General features: G+C 34.4%; 1 protein-coding gene and 1 long non-coding RNA gene across 2 annotated transcripts; both read left to right on the forward strand.

The window, feature by feature from the left end:
- The first annotated feature begins 1603 nt into the window (after nucleotides 1–1603).
- LOC122005724 (pathogenesis-related thaumatin-like protein 3.5) lies at nucleotides 1604–3516 on the forward strand. Its single transcript, XM_042560872.1, has 3 exons — nucleotides 1604–1722; nucleotides 1843–2512; nucleotides 3144–3516. The coding sequence occupies exons 1-3, from the start codon at nucleotides 1665–1667 to the stop codon at nucleotides 3274–3276; spliced, it is 861 nt and encodes a 286-aa protein (XP_042416806.1). The 5' UTR covers nucleotides 1604–1664; the 3' UTR covers nucleotides 3277–3516.
- A 3247-nt stretch (nucleotides 3517–6763) lies between these two features.
- On the forward strand, nucleotides 6764–8668 carry LOC122005725. Its single transcript, XR_006118471.1, has 2 exons — nucleotides 6764–7603; nucleotides 8483–8668. It is a non-coding gene; the product is annotated as an uncharacterized LOC122005725 (long non-coding RNA).
- The last annotated feature ends 7596 nt before the right edge of the window (nucleotides 8669–16264 follow it).

The raw sequence follows: 16264 nt of genomic DNA on the forward strand, positions 1-16264 counted from the left end.
AACCTTGACCTACGGTTGCACCAATAATCTCCCAAACATCTATTCTTGTCCCACATCAAGAATAGAACTCTCTCACTAGTGTCAAACATCAACATGCAACACAACTAGGTCAACCTTGACCTAAGGTTGCACCGACAATCTTCCCAAGTCAAACATCAAAATACAACTCGAGTCACGTCAACTCGAGTCGGGTCAACCAGGTCAACCTTGACCTAAGGTTGCACCAACACTCGTATCATTGTCCTGATCATAAATCTATCAATAAAAATATTTTTTACCAAATATATATATTTTTGGAATATTTTAATCCCAATTTGACCTAATTTGGTGTTAAAAATTTAAATCACTGAAAATATTAATTAGAAATTTTGGATGATGACGTATTTATGATCAGCTCAACGATACGGATGCATAGAAACTTGTTTCATCAAATTCCGATGTCTCTAGGTCCATATTTAAGCCTTAGGTGTTTGATTTTATTTATTTAAAAATATTTTCAGTTTTGGGACGAATCCTGGATTCGTCCCAAAATTTGGGACAAATCCTGGATTCGTCCCAGAATTTGGGACGAATCCTCGATTCGTTCCCAAATCTGGGATGAATCCAGGATTTGTCCCTAAATTCGGGACAAATTCTTAATTCGTTCTAGATTTGGGGACGAATTTAGGAACGAATTTTCTTTATGTTGCAAACTTGAAACGAAATTTTTTTGTTGCAACTTTTGTTGGTTATTTGGGTCGAAATTTATTTTCGACCCTAAACTTGTCCCAATTTTGGGATGAATTTTTTTCGTTCCAAACTTTTATCCCCAAAGTTATGTTTTTTTGTAGTTTTAAAGATTTGTTCATGATAAGATGGATAGACTATTAGATTAGGTGAAAGTTTGTTTAGATTACCCAATTAAATTAAGAGTTGATTGGTTTCATCGTAAAATTATGATCTTATTGAATTTATATAACTAATAAATTGTTATAAATAAAAAATTGAAATTTTTTCGAGAGTATCCCATTTGATAATGTGTATATGATAATTAGGTAGATATAATTGTTGGAGAACATCCTATCTGATGGAATTCACCAGAAACTAAATTTATTCAATATGTTTCCTACTATTTGTAGGGTTTACAGTTATTTATTTTATCCAAAATAAAATTAAGAAAGATAAAATTTTAAAAATAATATAAGATGATCCAAATATATAAATGATTTCACGATTAATCACTCATTCACCAAGATAGTTTATTTTTATAAATTAATTTATACATCATAATAGTATTTTATTTTAAAAAAAATAACTCCTTTTAGAAACAAGCGTGTAGTTCTCTGACGCAAATGGAGGCCACACCGAAGTTACACATTCAATTCTTACGGAGAACCAATTAAGAAGCAATACGAAGTTCTCTAAAGAAACTTCGATGAAAAATATAAATACTGGAGCAGAGGAATCCACACAGAACTCCATTCTTCGTTCAAGCAAGGAATTGGGAAGCCTTCTTTCTCGGTGTCTCTCTTTGATTCACTCGCAAGTATTCCATCCTTCCCTGCTTTCCTTTTCCCCCTCCTCCTCGCTATAATACTACTCCATTAAAATAGTTCGCACTCTATGCAACAATTCGCACCTCTTCCTTTCCTTTCTTCCTCGTTGCAGCAACAGCAGCAGAAGAAATGGACCGAAGCCGTATAAAACTCATCCTCAATATCCTACTTCTCTTCATCTTCTCAGGTATTCTTGGTTTCTATAAGGGATTTGCGATTTGATTTCCTAAAAGATTATTTTTTTAGTATTTTGTTTGGGTCTTTTGAGTGAGAACATGGAGAATGTTGTGTGTTTGGGCCTGCGAAGGGACGAAGACGATAGAAGGGGCGCGAGTGTTCACCATCGTCAACTACTGCAAGACCACTATTTGGCCGGGGATCACGCCGGGGGAGTACTTTAATGGCGGTGGGTTCGCCCTCAAGCCTGGCGAATCGGTGGTGTTCAACGCCCCGGCCGGTTGGAGCGGCCGCATCTGGGGCCGGACCGGCTGTAACTTCGACCAGGATGGCCACGGCACGTGCCAGACCGGCGCCTGCGGCTCCAACCTCAAGTGCACCGCCTCCGGCGAGACGCCGGCCTCGCTCGCCGAGTTCACCCTCGCCTCCCTCGACTTCTTCGACGTCAGCCTCGTCGACGGCTTCAACCTGCCCATGACGGTGACGCCCGTGAATGCGCAGGGAGGCGGCAACTGCAGCGTCGCAGGTTGCGACGGGGACCTGCGCGACAACTGCCCGTCTGAGCTCGCCGTGAAGGCAAATGACCATACGGTGGCCTGCCGGAGCGCGTGCGACGTGTTCAAAACGGACCAGTACTGCTGCAAGGGCGTGTTCGGGAATGCAATGACATGCCAGCCCACCTACTACTCGAAGCTCTTCAAGAAGGCGTGCCCCGGCGCCTACAGCTACGCCTACGACGATCGCTCGAGCATCCTCACATGCACCGCCGCTGATTACATTGTCTCTTTCTGCTCCAAAAGGTATCCATGAGCGATCATAATTCGTAAATCTACAAGCTGTGAACTAATTCGCCTTTCATCCTCTTGCAATCTAATTAATTGGTTTGATACTTTAATAGCTCAAAACTTGCATTTTGGTATGTGACAAACAGTTGCTTTTTGCAAGTTCAAGACTTCATGCGATCTCTCAAAATAATATGGTAGTTTGCAGGCTCAATCCTTCCCCTCTTTGAGACTAAAAAAAGTTTTGGTATCTCAGTTCTTGCATTTGGGAATGTGATTGATAGAAGAAATCTTAATTATGTTTCTCGTATTTTACATTTTGGTGTTGTCATTTGGGTATCATGAACTTGAAAGTATAATTCAATTAGTCAGTATACGTTGATGAGGACAGTTTGATCTTCTTGTGGTAGTAATTCTTATATATGTCACCCTCATGGACTGCAAATTGGAACCCACTTTGGATTATCCTTTGGCATTTAATATAATCTCACACTTCATTTAATCTTATTCTGGTTTTGTTGATAATTCTGTGGCCTGGCATTGGGAGCCTTGCTAGTGTCACCCATTTTGACTCACTAAATCTATGCATGGTTCTGTTTATGGTTTTTGTGATTCGTTAAGCACTCATCTCTTGAATTGATTTACACAGCCGGGATCAGAGAGTATGCACCTACCACGTCAACAAATTGGTTTGCAGTGGATCATTCAGAAGAGCATCTACAGAGAAATGGCTGCTTTTGTTGTTGTTATGCTTTGTGTGCTTGTTGTGGCCATCTTTGTAGCTGTGACAACTAATTATTTTCCTTTCATTTCTTTGTTTTTTTTATTATTTATTTATTTCTGAAATGGCTCGACAGCAGGATGGCCTGCTCTAAAAGATGAGAATTATTCATTTGGTAGGGCACGAGAGAATGATGCACGTGCTCAAGAATCATGCTTCAGCTCCTTGTAAAATAGTATGTATGGAATTCAAGAGGTTCTTTAGTTTAAGTATCAAGTTATTTCTTCTCGATGATTAAATGGAAAAAGTACATTGTGTATACTAACTTTATTAAGGTGGATATGGTACCTCCATTTACTTTACTGATGATGAGAACATGAAACTTCTAAAAATTTAGATTTGTTTGGTTTGTCAAAATGGACTTGACCTACTTCAGGATTCGAGCCCGATCTCGGATCTTGCACATTCTGCTTAAGGAAGGAGCTTCCTTTTATAAACTCGGAACAGACCTCCTTTCCTCTACAATTTGATCAAGCAAGGAGTCTTAAAACTTGGACTAAACTTTAATTCATATCAATTTTCTTCCAATGTGGAATAAAATTTCCAATTACATTGAAATCAATTTCAACTAATTTTTCATTCACTTTTCAACAACGTCAGCCTTCTAAAAAACTTTGTCGATATCTGCCAAAACTCCATGAAAAATCTTCTAAAACACTTTTTAGCGAAAACCTAGCCGTCCTTAGCCAAAACTCGTCTTAGCGAAAACTCATCTCTATCCGTCGAAACTCCTCCGCTCGCACCTAGCCTTCTCTGCCACTTCTCCGCACGCGACCAAGTTTCCTCGCCACTCCTCCACGTCGCCCACGACCTAGCCTCTGCCACTCTTCCACGACAACCGACGCTGATGGAAATGCCTCTTCTCGTGCGAGTAGTGAGTCACATGCCTTTCCCATCGAGCAACAGCTACTACAAGTTGCAGTAAAGCTAAGCTATCCCTTCTCGTTTCTTAAGATGCACTGTGGCCATCCCTGTTAAGATCTCTTGTATGGTATTTTGTAAGATCAAACTATGCCCTTGTACTGCTATTTTGATTTCATGTTTGATTTCTCTCCATTACTTTAACTTTATGGTTTCAAAAATTATTTGGATATGTTAAAAAAAAAATGAATGACTATATGAAAATGGCGGATTCCTTTGGACACTGAGAAGTTGTTAGGGTAATGGCTTTGTTATAAGCAAAAGAAACCTTGACTTCCTAATTATCCTAAAGAACATTATTTTTTGTTTTCACATAATCAACTAACCATGACCAATGAAATCAATCAGAAAAGATACATGTTGGTTGCCTCACATAATCAACTAACTTCTTATTTAGCTTCACTTCCCTTCATCTTTCTATAAAATCATTGCTTGCCTTTGCCCCCACACTTTCATTCAACAAAGTAAGATAGTTTTTGTTGGCGCTACTCGGAATTCCGTTCTGTTTCTCCTGTACTAAAATTTATCCAAGCACAGAACTTTTCCTAGCAATCCATGTACTTTTCAGAAGTTAAACTTGGATTGCAAACAAAACTTAACATTATTAATCCAAGTTCAACCCATGTGTTCATCAGAAGTTAAACCATATTACAGAAGTTGATTAAATATCTATTTCAAGGATTGACTTCCAGGTTGTTGGCGAGACACTGACTTTCTTGGATATGGGATCATCCACCACTTCCTAATCAAAGTCTTTCAAAACATTGAATATTTAAACTCCTTACAGTAAACCTAGGTTAAACTACAGAGATCTCAATCAAAGCACAAGATCGCTAGCCTTTTGTGTTGGTATTGCAGGATCCATACAAAGGAAAAATAAATTAGTACACATCGAAAACAATTAACTAGTTATACCTTTCTTTGTAACTTAAAGACCTCTTGATCTTCTGCTGTATTCCTCTCCTCCTCTTGGACGTCGTGTGGGCGACGATCTACCAAGAAGCAAAAATCACCCAAGTCCTTCTTTCTTCCAAGACTTTCGGCCACCAAGAGATCAAAGCTAGGAACACCACCTCTTGTTCTTCTTTCTTCCTTGCAACCTGCCAGCCACAAGATGGTTGAAGCCTCTTGATGCCGCCGACCTTAGGTGAGAAAGCAAGGGGAGAATAAGAATATGAGGAGGCCGTCCACAAGGAAAATATAAGAGGAATAGAAATTGTGTAGATGATTATTACCTCTAAGGCACCATCTATCCTCTTTTATAATCCTTGGTAATGGCTAAAAAGGAAAGATTTTAACAACAATTAAAATATCTCTTTTAAATTTCCTATTGAGGATGGCTATAAAAAGAAAGTTTTAAAATTAAAAATCCCTCTTTTAAACATTATAGATGGCTACAAAAAGTAAAGATTTTTAAAATTAAAACCTCTCTTTTAAATCATGGTTACAAAAAAGGAAAGTTTTAACAAAAATAAAATCTCTCTTTTAAACCATTGTAGATGGCTACAAAAGGAAAGATTTTTTAAATTTAAAACTCTCTTTTAAAACCATGTGGATGACTTTAAAAAAGGAAAGTTTTTAAAATTTAAAATCTCTCTTTTAAAACATTGTAGATGGCTACAAAAAGAAAGATTTAAAAAATTAAAAACCCACTTTTAAGCCCATCTTGGCCAGTCCCTTTCTTAGGCACCAAGCAAGGGGGTGGTCGGCCCCTTGCTTGGGCACCAAGCATGGATGTGGTCGGCCATACGAATGACTTGGGTGGATGCGAGGCTTTATACATAGAGACTACAACAGGGACCTAGAGGAGGAATTGATTTTGGCCTCCTGATGAGCTTGAGCTTCCTGTGTTCGACCCAAACACCCAACTCAAGTTCATCAATAATAACTCATACCACTAAAGAGTTATTATTGAACTACCGCACCAATCCCATATTACATTATCGGCTCCTTCTTATCATGAGTGTATTAATCTCCTTGTGTTTAAGATATCGAATGTTCATTAATTAAATGAGTTACTGACAACTCACTTAATTAACATCTAGCTCCAAGAGTAGTATTACTCAACTTCATTGTCATGTCAGAACTAAATCCACCTACAGGATTTATATGACAATCCTTATGAGCTCCTCAAGGGGGCATCATCATCCTAATAAATAGGACATAGTTTCCTTCTATAATCAACAACACACCATATAAATAATATTATTTCTCAACTTATCGGGGCTATTGACTTAACGACTAAATCTCACCATTTGATAAATTAAAGAAATAAATACTAAGTACATGTGCTTGTTATTATATCGGGATTAAGAGTACGCACATCCATAATAACAGAGGTTCCGTTCTTTTGTGCAGTCAGTATAAAAGGAACAACCTCAAATGGTCCTGCTCTATACACACATAGTGTATTAGTGTAATTTTATAGTCAAGATAAATTAGTACCAAATTATACTACAACCATTCCAATGGTTTGTCCTAATCCATCTTGGTTGTAAGCTACTATTTATAATTTATAAGAACTGATAATATGATCTTCTGTGTGACATCATACACCATTTTATCTACAATATAAATTAAATGGACAACTGCATTTAACTAAATGTAGACAGACCAATGTGATTCTCATTTCAAAATAAATGTTTATACAAAAAGCTAAAATTTTAGTATACATTCTAATACTTTTTCAGTAAGAAGAATGATTAATCAATTTATTTTACATTAATAGTTATAGTTTTCAGATGAACGATAATATCAAAAGTAATGATAATTATTTTTTTTTACTTCTAATATAGTTCTTATGTAGCTATTATAAGTTATAAGTTTTCCATTCAATAGACTAGTCCTTGTATAATTTTGTTAAATATAAACTTCTTTTGTATTCATTGTAATTCTGTTACAAGAATTTTTCAATAGTTTTATTCTATACAAATCACATGGCTTCATCAATTAGGATGCTCATGGTAACTAATGATAAGATTATTTAAGTATTCATGCTTTATTTACTTATTCTACTTTATGTATTCATATTTCTTATATTAAGCATTTATTTTAATCAATAAAAAATTTATATATCAAATATTATTAACATATGAAGGACCTTAAGATTATTTAATTCAAACAAGGGAAGGAAAAAAGTTTAAATTACTAATATGTTGTGTTTACTAATTAACGTATGAAGGGCCTTAAGTTTAAAAAGTTTAAATTACTAATATTTTTCTAATTAACATATGAAGGGCCTTAAGATGGTTTAGATGTTTGGATAAGGCCCTAAGTGATTTAGATGTTGGGATAAAAGTTTAAATTACTAATATGTTGTGTTTACTAATAAGGCCCTAACCTTAATTAGTGGGTTGTTGACAGTGGTTGATGAGAGGACCAAGAAGAGGCCACAGATTTAAAAAAAGGTGCACAATTTATTTGTTTCTTGACTTTGTTTAAATTTACCACCTTGATAATATGTTGAGATACTACCCAAGGTATTTTGGGGAAAAGAGAAGTGATACTACTCGATTAGCTTGAGAAAGTTGGGATTTTTTTCAATCCTGCAAAATTGTAGCGTCTCGTTTCTAAATCAGTGTTTGGGGCTCGCTTTTTGAAATGTGAAATGCATATGGAAGAAGAAAAGTAACATTAGAGTTTCTTATTGATAGTAGTTTCCATCTTAATTGGAAGAAGATTAATGTTTAATTGAATATTTATATAGGCTTGATACAACTCTACTTGCTGTATTTTTCATTGATTTGTAGATATCTATTTAATAGAATTTATGGTTGCCAATCTGAAGAATAACTTCCTTGGGGATACTAATCAAGTATCCACAAGAATAACTTGAATTAGAACTTGTTTAGTAACTGAGGCCTCAAAAACTGCTTTTCGGTAACTTATGAATTTCAACTGTTGGACTTGTTTGACAATTTGTTATAATTTCACTATGATTTTCTGAGTTGTAAATCTTACCATTGTTTATTTATTTTATTCTCTACACTTTAGCTTGGATAATTATTTTCCTGGATATCAAAGGTTAACACAATAATTCATATGCATGATGCTTTCTTGCCTCTGTATGTTGCTTTCCTGGTGTGAAAGTTATATTAATGTATTGAAACAACATAAATTAATGGTTGCTTATTAAATGCGATGTTTCATTATTTTGTATTTGTAGTTTACTAGTGTTATAGTGTACTGAATCTCAATAAGTTCTATTTTTCTTTTTGTTTTGATCTAAAGAATAAGAAGGAAACATAGCACAGAATCTCTAATGCCAAACTTTTGTTTTGATGCAGTGTTAAAGCAGTGTTAAAGAGATTGAGAAGTTGGGCCCAAATAAAGTTGTCATAAGTCAATTAGTGAAAGATATTTTGCAAAACATAGTGGATGATTTTATTATTAGGCACTTTTGTGAGTTCATTTTCCTTCATACAATCCAAGAAGGGTTTTGCTTTGGTATAAACTTAATACAAAGTTAATTTATGGATTATGTGTACATATGTTTTGTTTAGATGGTATGGAATTGTATCTTTTGTTAAATAGTTGTATTTTAAAAAAGATTGCGGGTATCCATATTTTCTATTTGTGGATAATCATATTTGCTGTTTGTAAAGTTTGTGAATATTATTTTATATTTTTTACTAAAAAAATTATATTTTAAAAAAGACAATGTTTTCTATCTATTAAAAAAATTAGTGTTTGCTAAAAAAGGTGATATTTTTTAAACGTTGTAAAAGTATTGTCTTTGTAAAAAAGATAATGCATTTTAAGCGTTGCAAAAAAGCGTTATTTTAGCAAAAAATAACAATACTTTTTAAGCGTTGTAAAAGTATTGTTTTTACATAAAATGACAATACTTTTTAAGCGTTGTCTTTGAATAGACTTTTAACAATAATGTTTTTAATAATGTTTTTTTGGTCACATAGATAACGCATAAAAAGTGTTATGGTTTACCTTTTTACTTATAGTGAGAGTATGCTTTACTGGCTCCATAGAGGAATTGATTGAGCTTGTTGGGTGAATCAAGTAAGGAAAATCCACCTTCAAAGAGAGGGGAGCTCGCAAAGGTAGCTAAGTCACAAATGGGTTGGGGCTATGGTCCACTGGAGGTTATATAGCCTATGGGGCATTGGCATTAGGATCGATTTTAATATAAATATAATTTTATATAATAAAAATATGCATTATGTGTAATTTTGATATTCGTATGCAGTTATGATGGAGCATTGGCGTTAGGATGGTCAATAAGGTAAGGTATGGTTCAAATTGCAATCTTGATGGTTTTGTTATAGGATTATCTACAAGTATTTGTTAGATTTTTTGACTGCTTCAATGATGGTACTCTTAAAAACCTATTTCTTTCTTCATCTAGGATTGCTTAGGTTGAGTCTTTATCATCACATTGTACCACTAGTTGCTCATAGTTACCACTCCTAGTTGATAAGTTCATGACATCTTACATGGAAACCAAGGTAACATTGTTGGTTAAAAAAGCAATATACGATTGAACCTAAGTTTTGATATTGACAAAGGGTTAAAAGTCAAGTATATTGAGATTTGATAAACTTATCAAGTTTGTAGGAAAGTCCTAGTTGAGACTAGGCAAGGAAAGTTCTTGTTCAGGTTATGTAAGAAAAGTCCTAGTTGAGACTAGATAGAGAAGTTCTGGTCTAAGGACTTGGCCGGAAGTCTTGGTAGATCGAGGATATCGGGCAGGAAGTCCTGGGGGTTGAGACATTGGTCAAAATTTCGATCGAGAACACCATGCGGAAGTCTAGATGGGTCGAAGGCCAGAGGTCAAGTGGAAAGTCCATAAGGCCAAGATCTGTTGAGCAAAAGTCCAAATAGGTAGGATGTGGCATGCACCAAGTAAACTTTCTCGAGTGAAGTAGTGAGAACATGCTATCTAAAAGAGAGTAGTAGGCATTAGTTGAACCTAATATTTCACAGGAGACCTATAGTTGAGACCGGACAGCTGGAAAGTTGTTAATCATATTTTTATTTATGTTTGTGCTAATACTGTGTGCAGGAAGTTAGAAATGGCAGCTGGCTAGAAAAAGAAACTCTAGCGGCCCAGAGTGGATCCAGGCATTCAAAGGTCTTGGGGCTAGAATGGTTCTAAGCGCCCGGATGACTCAAACTCCTGCTTGCATTGAGATGAGGTGGCATGCTATGATTGTGCGGTACACATTCACTTTCAGACACCTAGAAGGGATCCAAGTGCTCAGGGAGGGATAAAGTTGACGCAAATAAAGCTTCATCCAATTATCACCATGCTAGCAAAATAAATACCTAGAAGGGATCTAGGTGCCCTATGTTGGTAACTCATGGACGAAGGTTGATTAGATAGCCCTTTCTGAGGGCACGCAGGGCAGGTCTCGGCACCCAGATCATTCTATAAATGTCCCTTCGACCAACAACTTCAAAATCAACTCTCTTCTCCTCAAGTGCTCCATTACACTTCTAAGAATTCAACACTCTGCTACGCTTAAGACTCAATGATGCAACAAAAACACGACACCACTATGTGCTCAAACGAGCCTAGCCTTGGGTAACATTTAATTTTTTGCTTTCTACCTTATTATGTATGCTTCCTTTTGTGCTAAAAAGGGTCGGTGGGCTTGTTACTAAACATCACACTTGTAAAAGAAGTGAGCCTTCTTCTCATTTGGGAAGAAGGTTGATAGTGATTACTCACTAAATCGATCAAACTAACTGCAGGCCTTAGAGTAGTGGCCACTGGGCTATGAACCAAGTAAAAACCAAAGTGTCTCTCCTCTCCTCTATTCTTATATCTCATTGCATGACTTTCATTTTTCAAATGTTTTCGAAACACATATGAAGAGCTCTATTCACCCCTCTGCACTTTCTCGATCCAACAATTAGTATCAAAGCTGGGCCTCTCTGAATTTATACAACCATCATTTGAGTAATTTTATTTTCTTACGCCTTTTCTTTTTTGTTTCTTTTTCTTCCCTACTAATCTAAGATCAAGTCTTGGTATATTTTTTATATTTTTTTTCATGCAAGATTTCTTCATGATGGTCCTCCAAGAATGCTACAGTACTATCAACCCTCTTCTATTCATTGTTGATGATTTCGTCTATTGGAAGTGGCAGATAGAATATTTTGTGAATATCCACATAGACTCGTGGATCATAATCAAGACCAAGTTCACCCCTTTGATCAACAAAGAAAGTTACGAGAGCTGGACTCCCAAAATTAAGAGGCAAATTGAAGCCGACACAAAAGTAACTCAAACACTATAATGTGGTCTAACCAAAAAGGAGCTCAACCATGTTACTCCTTTTATCAAGACCTCTAGGACATGCTAGTCAAACTTCATGAGAGAACCAAAGATCCAAAGGTAACGAAACAAGACCTAAATTTGAATAAATTTTCTAACATCAATATGCATTAATATTAAACATTGTCATCGGAAGAATTGGATATAGAAGAAGAAGCACACCACATGCACTTGACAATGATGGCTAGAACCAACACTGAGTCAGAGATTGAGTCTAAGAGAAGCCACAGATCCGTATCCATTTTCAAAGAATCAAACCCAACATAAGTAATAGTGTATAGTTACAATTGTATGAAGTTATTACTTATTTGAATAATAAAGTAGCAAAATCCAACATCTCGGTCAAATCACTCCAAAAGGAGGTCGAACTCCTCAAGGAGTAAACTAACCTAAGTTTGATAACTGATCAAGTATAAGTTAGAACCTCAAATAAAGTCCAAAAATTTAAGAAAGAAAATTCCAATCTAAAAAATTAGGTTACCAAACATAGAGTTTCATTGGAAAACTTTGTTATTGGATCTAAGGGCCTAGATATGCTTCTTGGGTTTCAACGAGCCACATACAACTTAACCAGACTTGGATTTAAAACAAAACACACCTAAAATAGATCTTTTATATCTTAAGTTAACCATAACAAACCTAGAGTCCAAGTTCATAAAATTGATTTGGTTAAACAAGTCAAAACAAACTAGTATTGGGTCCCTCAAAATCATGTACATGTTTTGGATAAACCTTATCTAAGCCATAATCGAGGAGGAGCCAATCAGAAAAACATTTTAATTGTTAGATAAATTGCTTGTTTATTTCTTTAAAAGCATGCTTAGTTTTTATTCTTGTTTAATGTTAGATAAGGGCATAGGCTTGTTTGACACTTACCACATAGTACAAGGGTGGGCAAGATAATAGCATGTTAGGGAAGTTTGGTTTAGATAATCAAGTTAGGTAAAGAGGACCCTACTTGATTTGCTTAGCTATTTGAAACTAACTGAAGCTATCTTGCCATATCCTAGACTAGTTAGATCAGGGTTTCTCAATTGATTAGTTAAGAGTTCAATTTCACAAATCAACTTTGTCTTAAAAAGTAGTCATTGATATAATACCCAAGAAGACCTCTATTTTTCGCCACGATTTGAAAGTTGAAACCTGAAATGTACACTTAGTTGGTCAACAATTAAATTTGAATATAATAAAAGGTCAAACAATCCTTAGAACTCAAACTAAAATTAATCAAAACAAAATCAACAATCATCTCAGAAAATTTAAAAGGTTCTCTGCTGAAAATTTAAAATTGGGTGAAAAGGATCTATATTTTAATTTGACATTAATCTGAGTTAATTTAACCTAATTAAATTAATTAAACGTAAAGCTAACCTATTTTAATTTTAACTTAATTAACCGAATAAATCTAATTAAAAGTTTATTTAATATCAAAGTTAAACTTAATTTTGAAATTCATAATTAATCAATTTAACCAAAGTTTTAGTAAACCTTAAACTTAAACTTAATAAATTAACTTAAACATAAATTTAATTAATTAAACCTTAACCAATTAATATTAATTATCTGAAACTAATTAATTTACTTAATTTAAAAATAAACTTGAAATCAAATTAAAATTAATTAATTTAAATTTTAACTTATTTTAATTAATCTAAACTAAACAATTTAATCTTAATTAAATTTAAAAAACTAATTATTTTACCTTAAATAAATTTAATAACTTAATCTGAACTCAAATTTAATAATTAATAACATTAAACTAATAATTCTAAATCAAAACTTAATTAAATTAATTATATTAATCTAATTAATCAATCATGGTCAATCTCAAACTCGTACAAAGGAGGAGGGTTGTGTTAGGTTGCCAAATAGTGTTAAAACTATGATAAATGTTCAATGAATGAATCATTAAACTATTATGCTAATTCTATATTTGTTATATTACCGTAAGTACACGGTTACGTCGTCAGTAATAAAAGATATTGAACTCACAGGGACTGTTGATTAAGCACTAGTTAAGTTCACACAGTGAATTATTTAGGCAATCAGAGGTTGGTCGAATGCTTGTGATCTAAGGTTGAGAGAGAGAGGAGGAAAGAGAGAGAACAGAGAGGAAAAGAGTGTAAGTGCAAGTGAACACAGAGAAGGACGAGTTGGATAGTAGATGATAGATTCTAGAATTTTGGTTTCATTTTGATGCTAGTTAATGCCCCTATGCATTGTTTATCTACCTAACTTCATTCTTATACTTATGTAGGGATTCTAATAAAGTTAATAGTACAACCTCACAACAGTCTCACCGGAGTGCTATCCCTATTGACATTCAGTGATACTAAGTAGAAAAGGTAATGTAGAAGGTCTGGTTATAGGGTTACCCTTTGTCACTAAGGGCCCCTTGATCATACGGTCTAGATTACATAAATCACTCCCTATGATGAAATTTATGAAATTCCATTAAGCTCTAATTAGCTAATCCCTTGTAGAGGATTAACCCCCAATTCAAGGTGGTACTCTGGAAAGTCCGGTTAAAGGGTTACCCTCTGTCACTGAACCCCCCGGTCATGCAATCCAAAGCACCCCTCTACATGTTAACTAATCTCTCACATCAACATGTTTACATCATTCATACATTTCATCAAACACACAAAACATAAGATCTATAGAACATGACATAAATATTTCATTGAATAATGAAATGACATATACATAGTTCATGCATCAATCAAAACATCAAAATTACTTTCTACATCATAGATCTAGATATCTACTCTATTGCAAAGGATTTACAAATAAGAGATAAGAAATTAAGCATCCTACAATCCAAAACACAAGATAGAGAAGAGATGAATGTTTATCTATGTGTCGCTTGTCTTCTTACCTGTAATCCTTGCTTAAGAGGTGGATGAATCATGTGGATCAGAGAAGATGAAAGCTTTAGGATTTCCCCCTAAGGGGATAACCCTTCCCCAAGAAAAGGGATGAAGTTCCAAATCCAAGATGAGTCAAAGAATGAGTTTCTTGACCCTTTTATGCCTCCTCCAAACTGTCCAAATCTGTCAAGTTTACAGGGCTCCACCAAAATGAGTTTTTCACCCCTTAAACTTGGTTTCTCATTTCTACCCTAACCAAAGTTGTATCCCTTAATATTATCTACATTTTGTTGGGGATCTTTGGACTACCTAGAAGGGGGTTGAATAGCTCATTACCCCAAATCGCTTTCCTACATGTTCGTTAACACAGCAAAATACAAACAATACAAATACGAATACGAAAGCTAAAGATAAGAGAAGAAATGAAAATCAATACTTGATTTACGTGGTTCAGAGATAACTTGCTCCTACTCCACGACTATCCTTAAGGTGGACAATCTCTATCCATTAGTGGATTAGCCCTCAACAAACTCCAGTTACCTCAAGTCACCTTGTGGGTGGAGAACCCTCACCACAACACCAACCAACACCTTTTGGATTACAAAGAGCACTTGAGAACTCAATGACTACTAATTAGGGTGTGTTTGGTTTAAGTTTTCATGTATAACCTTGGTTATATGATTATTTGATAATAACATAACCAAGGTTATGGGGAATAAAACATAATCAAATGTTGTTTGGTTAAATGTAAGTAATGCAACAAAAACTTGTTTGTTTGAAGGTTTTAATAAATAACCTAGTTTAATATTTTACTATATTACCCTTAGTAACAAAACCAATCATATACATTATTATTATTTAAACTCTACATTTTTTCACCTTTTTCTTTATTTTTATGCAATTTTTTTTTAATTTTTTTTAATTTTTTTAAAATTTTTTATTTTTTAAATTTTTAAATAGAGGTGAGCGTCGAGTGTTTTATATGACCATAAAGTACCTCTTAAACTTAAAGGTAAGTTCTATAAAACCACAGTTAGACCTGCTATGTTATATGAAGCTGAATGTTGGGCTATGACTCGAGCACATGAGCAGAAGATGAGAGTTGCAGAGATAAGGATGTTAAGGTGGATGTGCGGACATACGAAGATGGACAAAATAAGAAATGAGAGGATTAGAGAGAAAGTCGGAGTTTCATCTATTGAGGAAAAACTCTGAGAGACATGTTTAAGATGGTACGGACATATACTTAGATGATCAATAAATGCTCCAGTTAGGCGATGTGAAACTATGATAAACATGCATATCAAACGAGGAAGAGGAAGACAAAAAAAGACTTGGTTAGCAATAATAAAACAAGATAAAATTTATTTAAATATAGATGATATTATAATAGGAGATAGAGCTCAATGGCGTAAAAGGATTCATACAGCCGACCCCACATAGTGGGAAAATGCTTGGTTGTTGTTGTTGTATTTTTGTTTTTTATGTTTTTATATATTTTTTTTCTATTTTATATATTTTTAATTTTTTAGATTTTTTTATCATTTTTTACATTTTTTACGTTTTTTCTATTTTTTCTATTTTCCCCTATTTTTTTTAAATTATTTTAAATTTTTTAATGTTTTTCCTATTTTTTTATGTTTTTTGACATTTTTTTATTTTTTAAAAGTTTTTTATTTATTTTAAAAAGTTTTTTATTTTATTTTTTATATATTTTTTATTTTTTACTTTTCATTTTTATTTTTTTATCACATTTTTCTCTTATTCGAGGGTATTTTGGATAAAAAAATTTCGTTAATCCCGGAATCAAGAAAAACCTCAGTTTTTCGAGATTTTTCGGTTCCGGGTTGCATGCCCTTATTGCTGTAACGCCCCGCCCCTCCTGCTAAGGAGACGGGGGT

The sequence above is a fragment of the Zingiber officinale genome, chromosome 7B (assembly GCF_018446385.1).
Source record: "Zingiber officinale cultivar Zhangliang chromosome 7B, Zo_v1.1, whole genome shotgun sequence".
In the NCBI taxonomy this organism is placed as follows: Eukaryota; Viridiplantae; Streptophyta; class Magnoliopsida; order Zingiberales; family Zingiberaceae; genus Zingiber; species Zingiber officinale.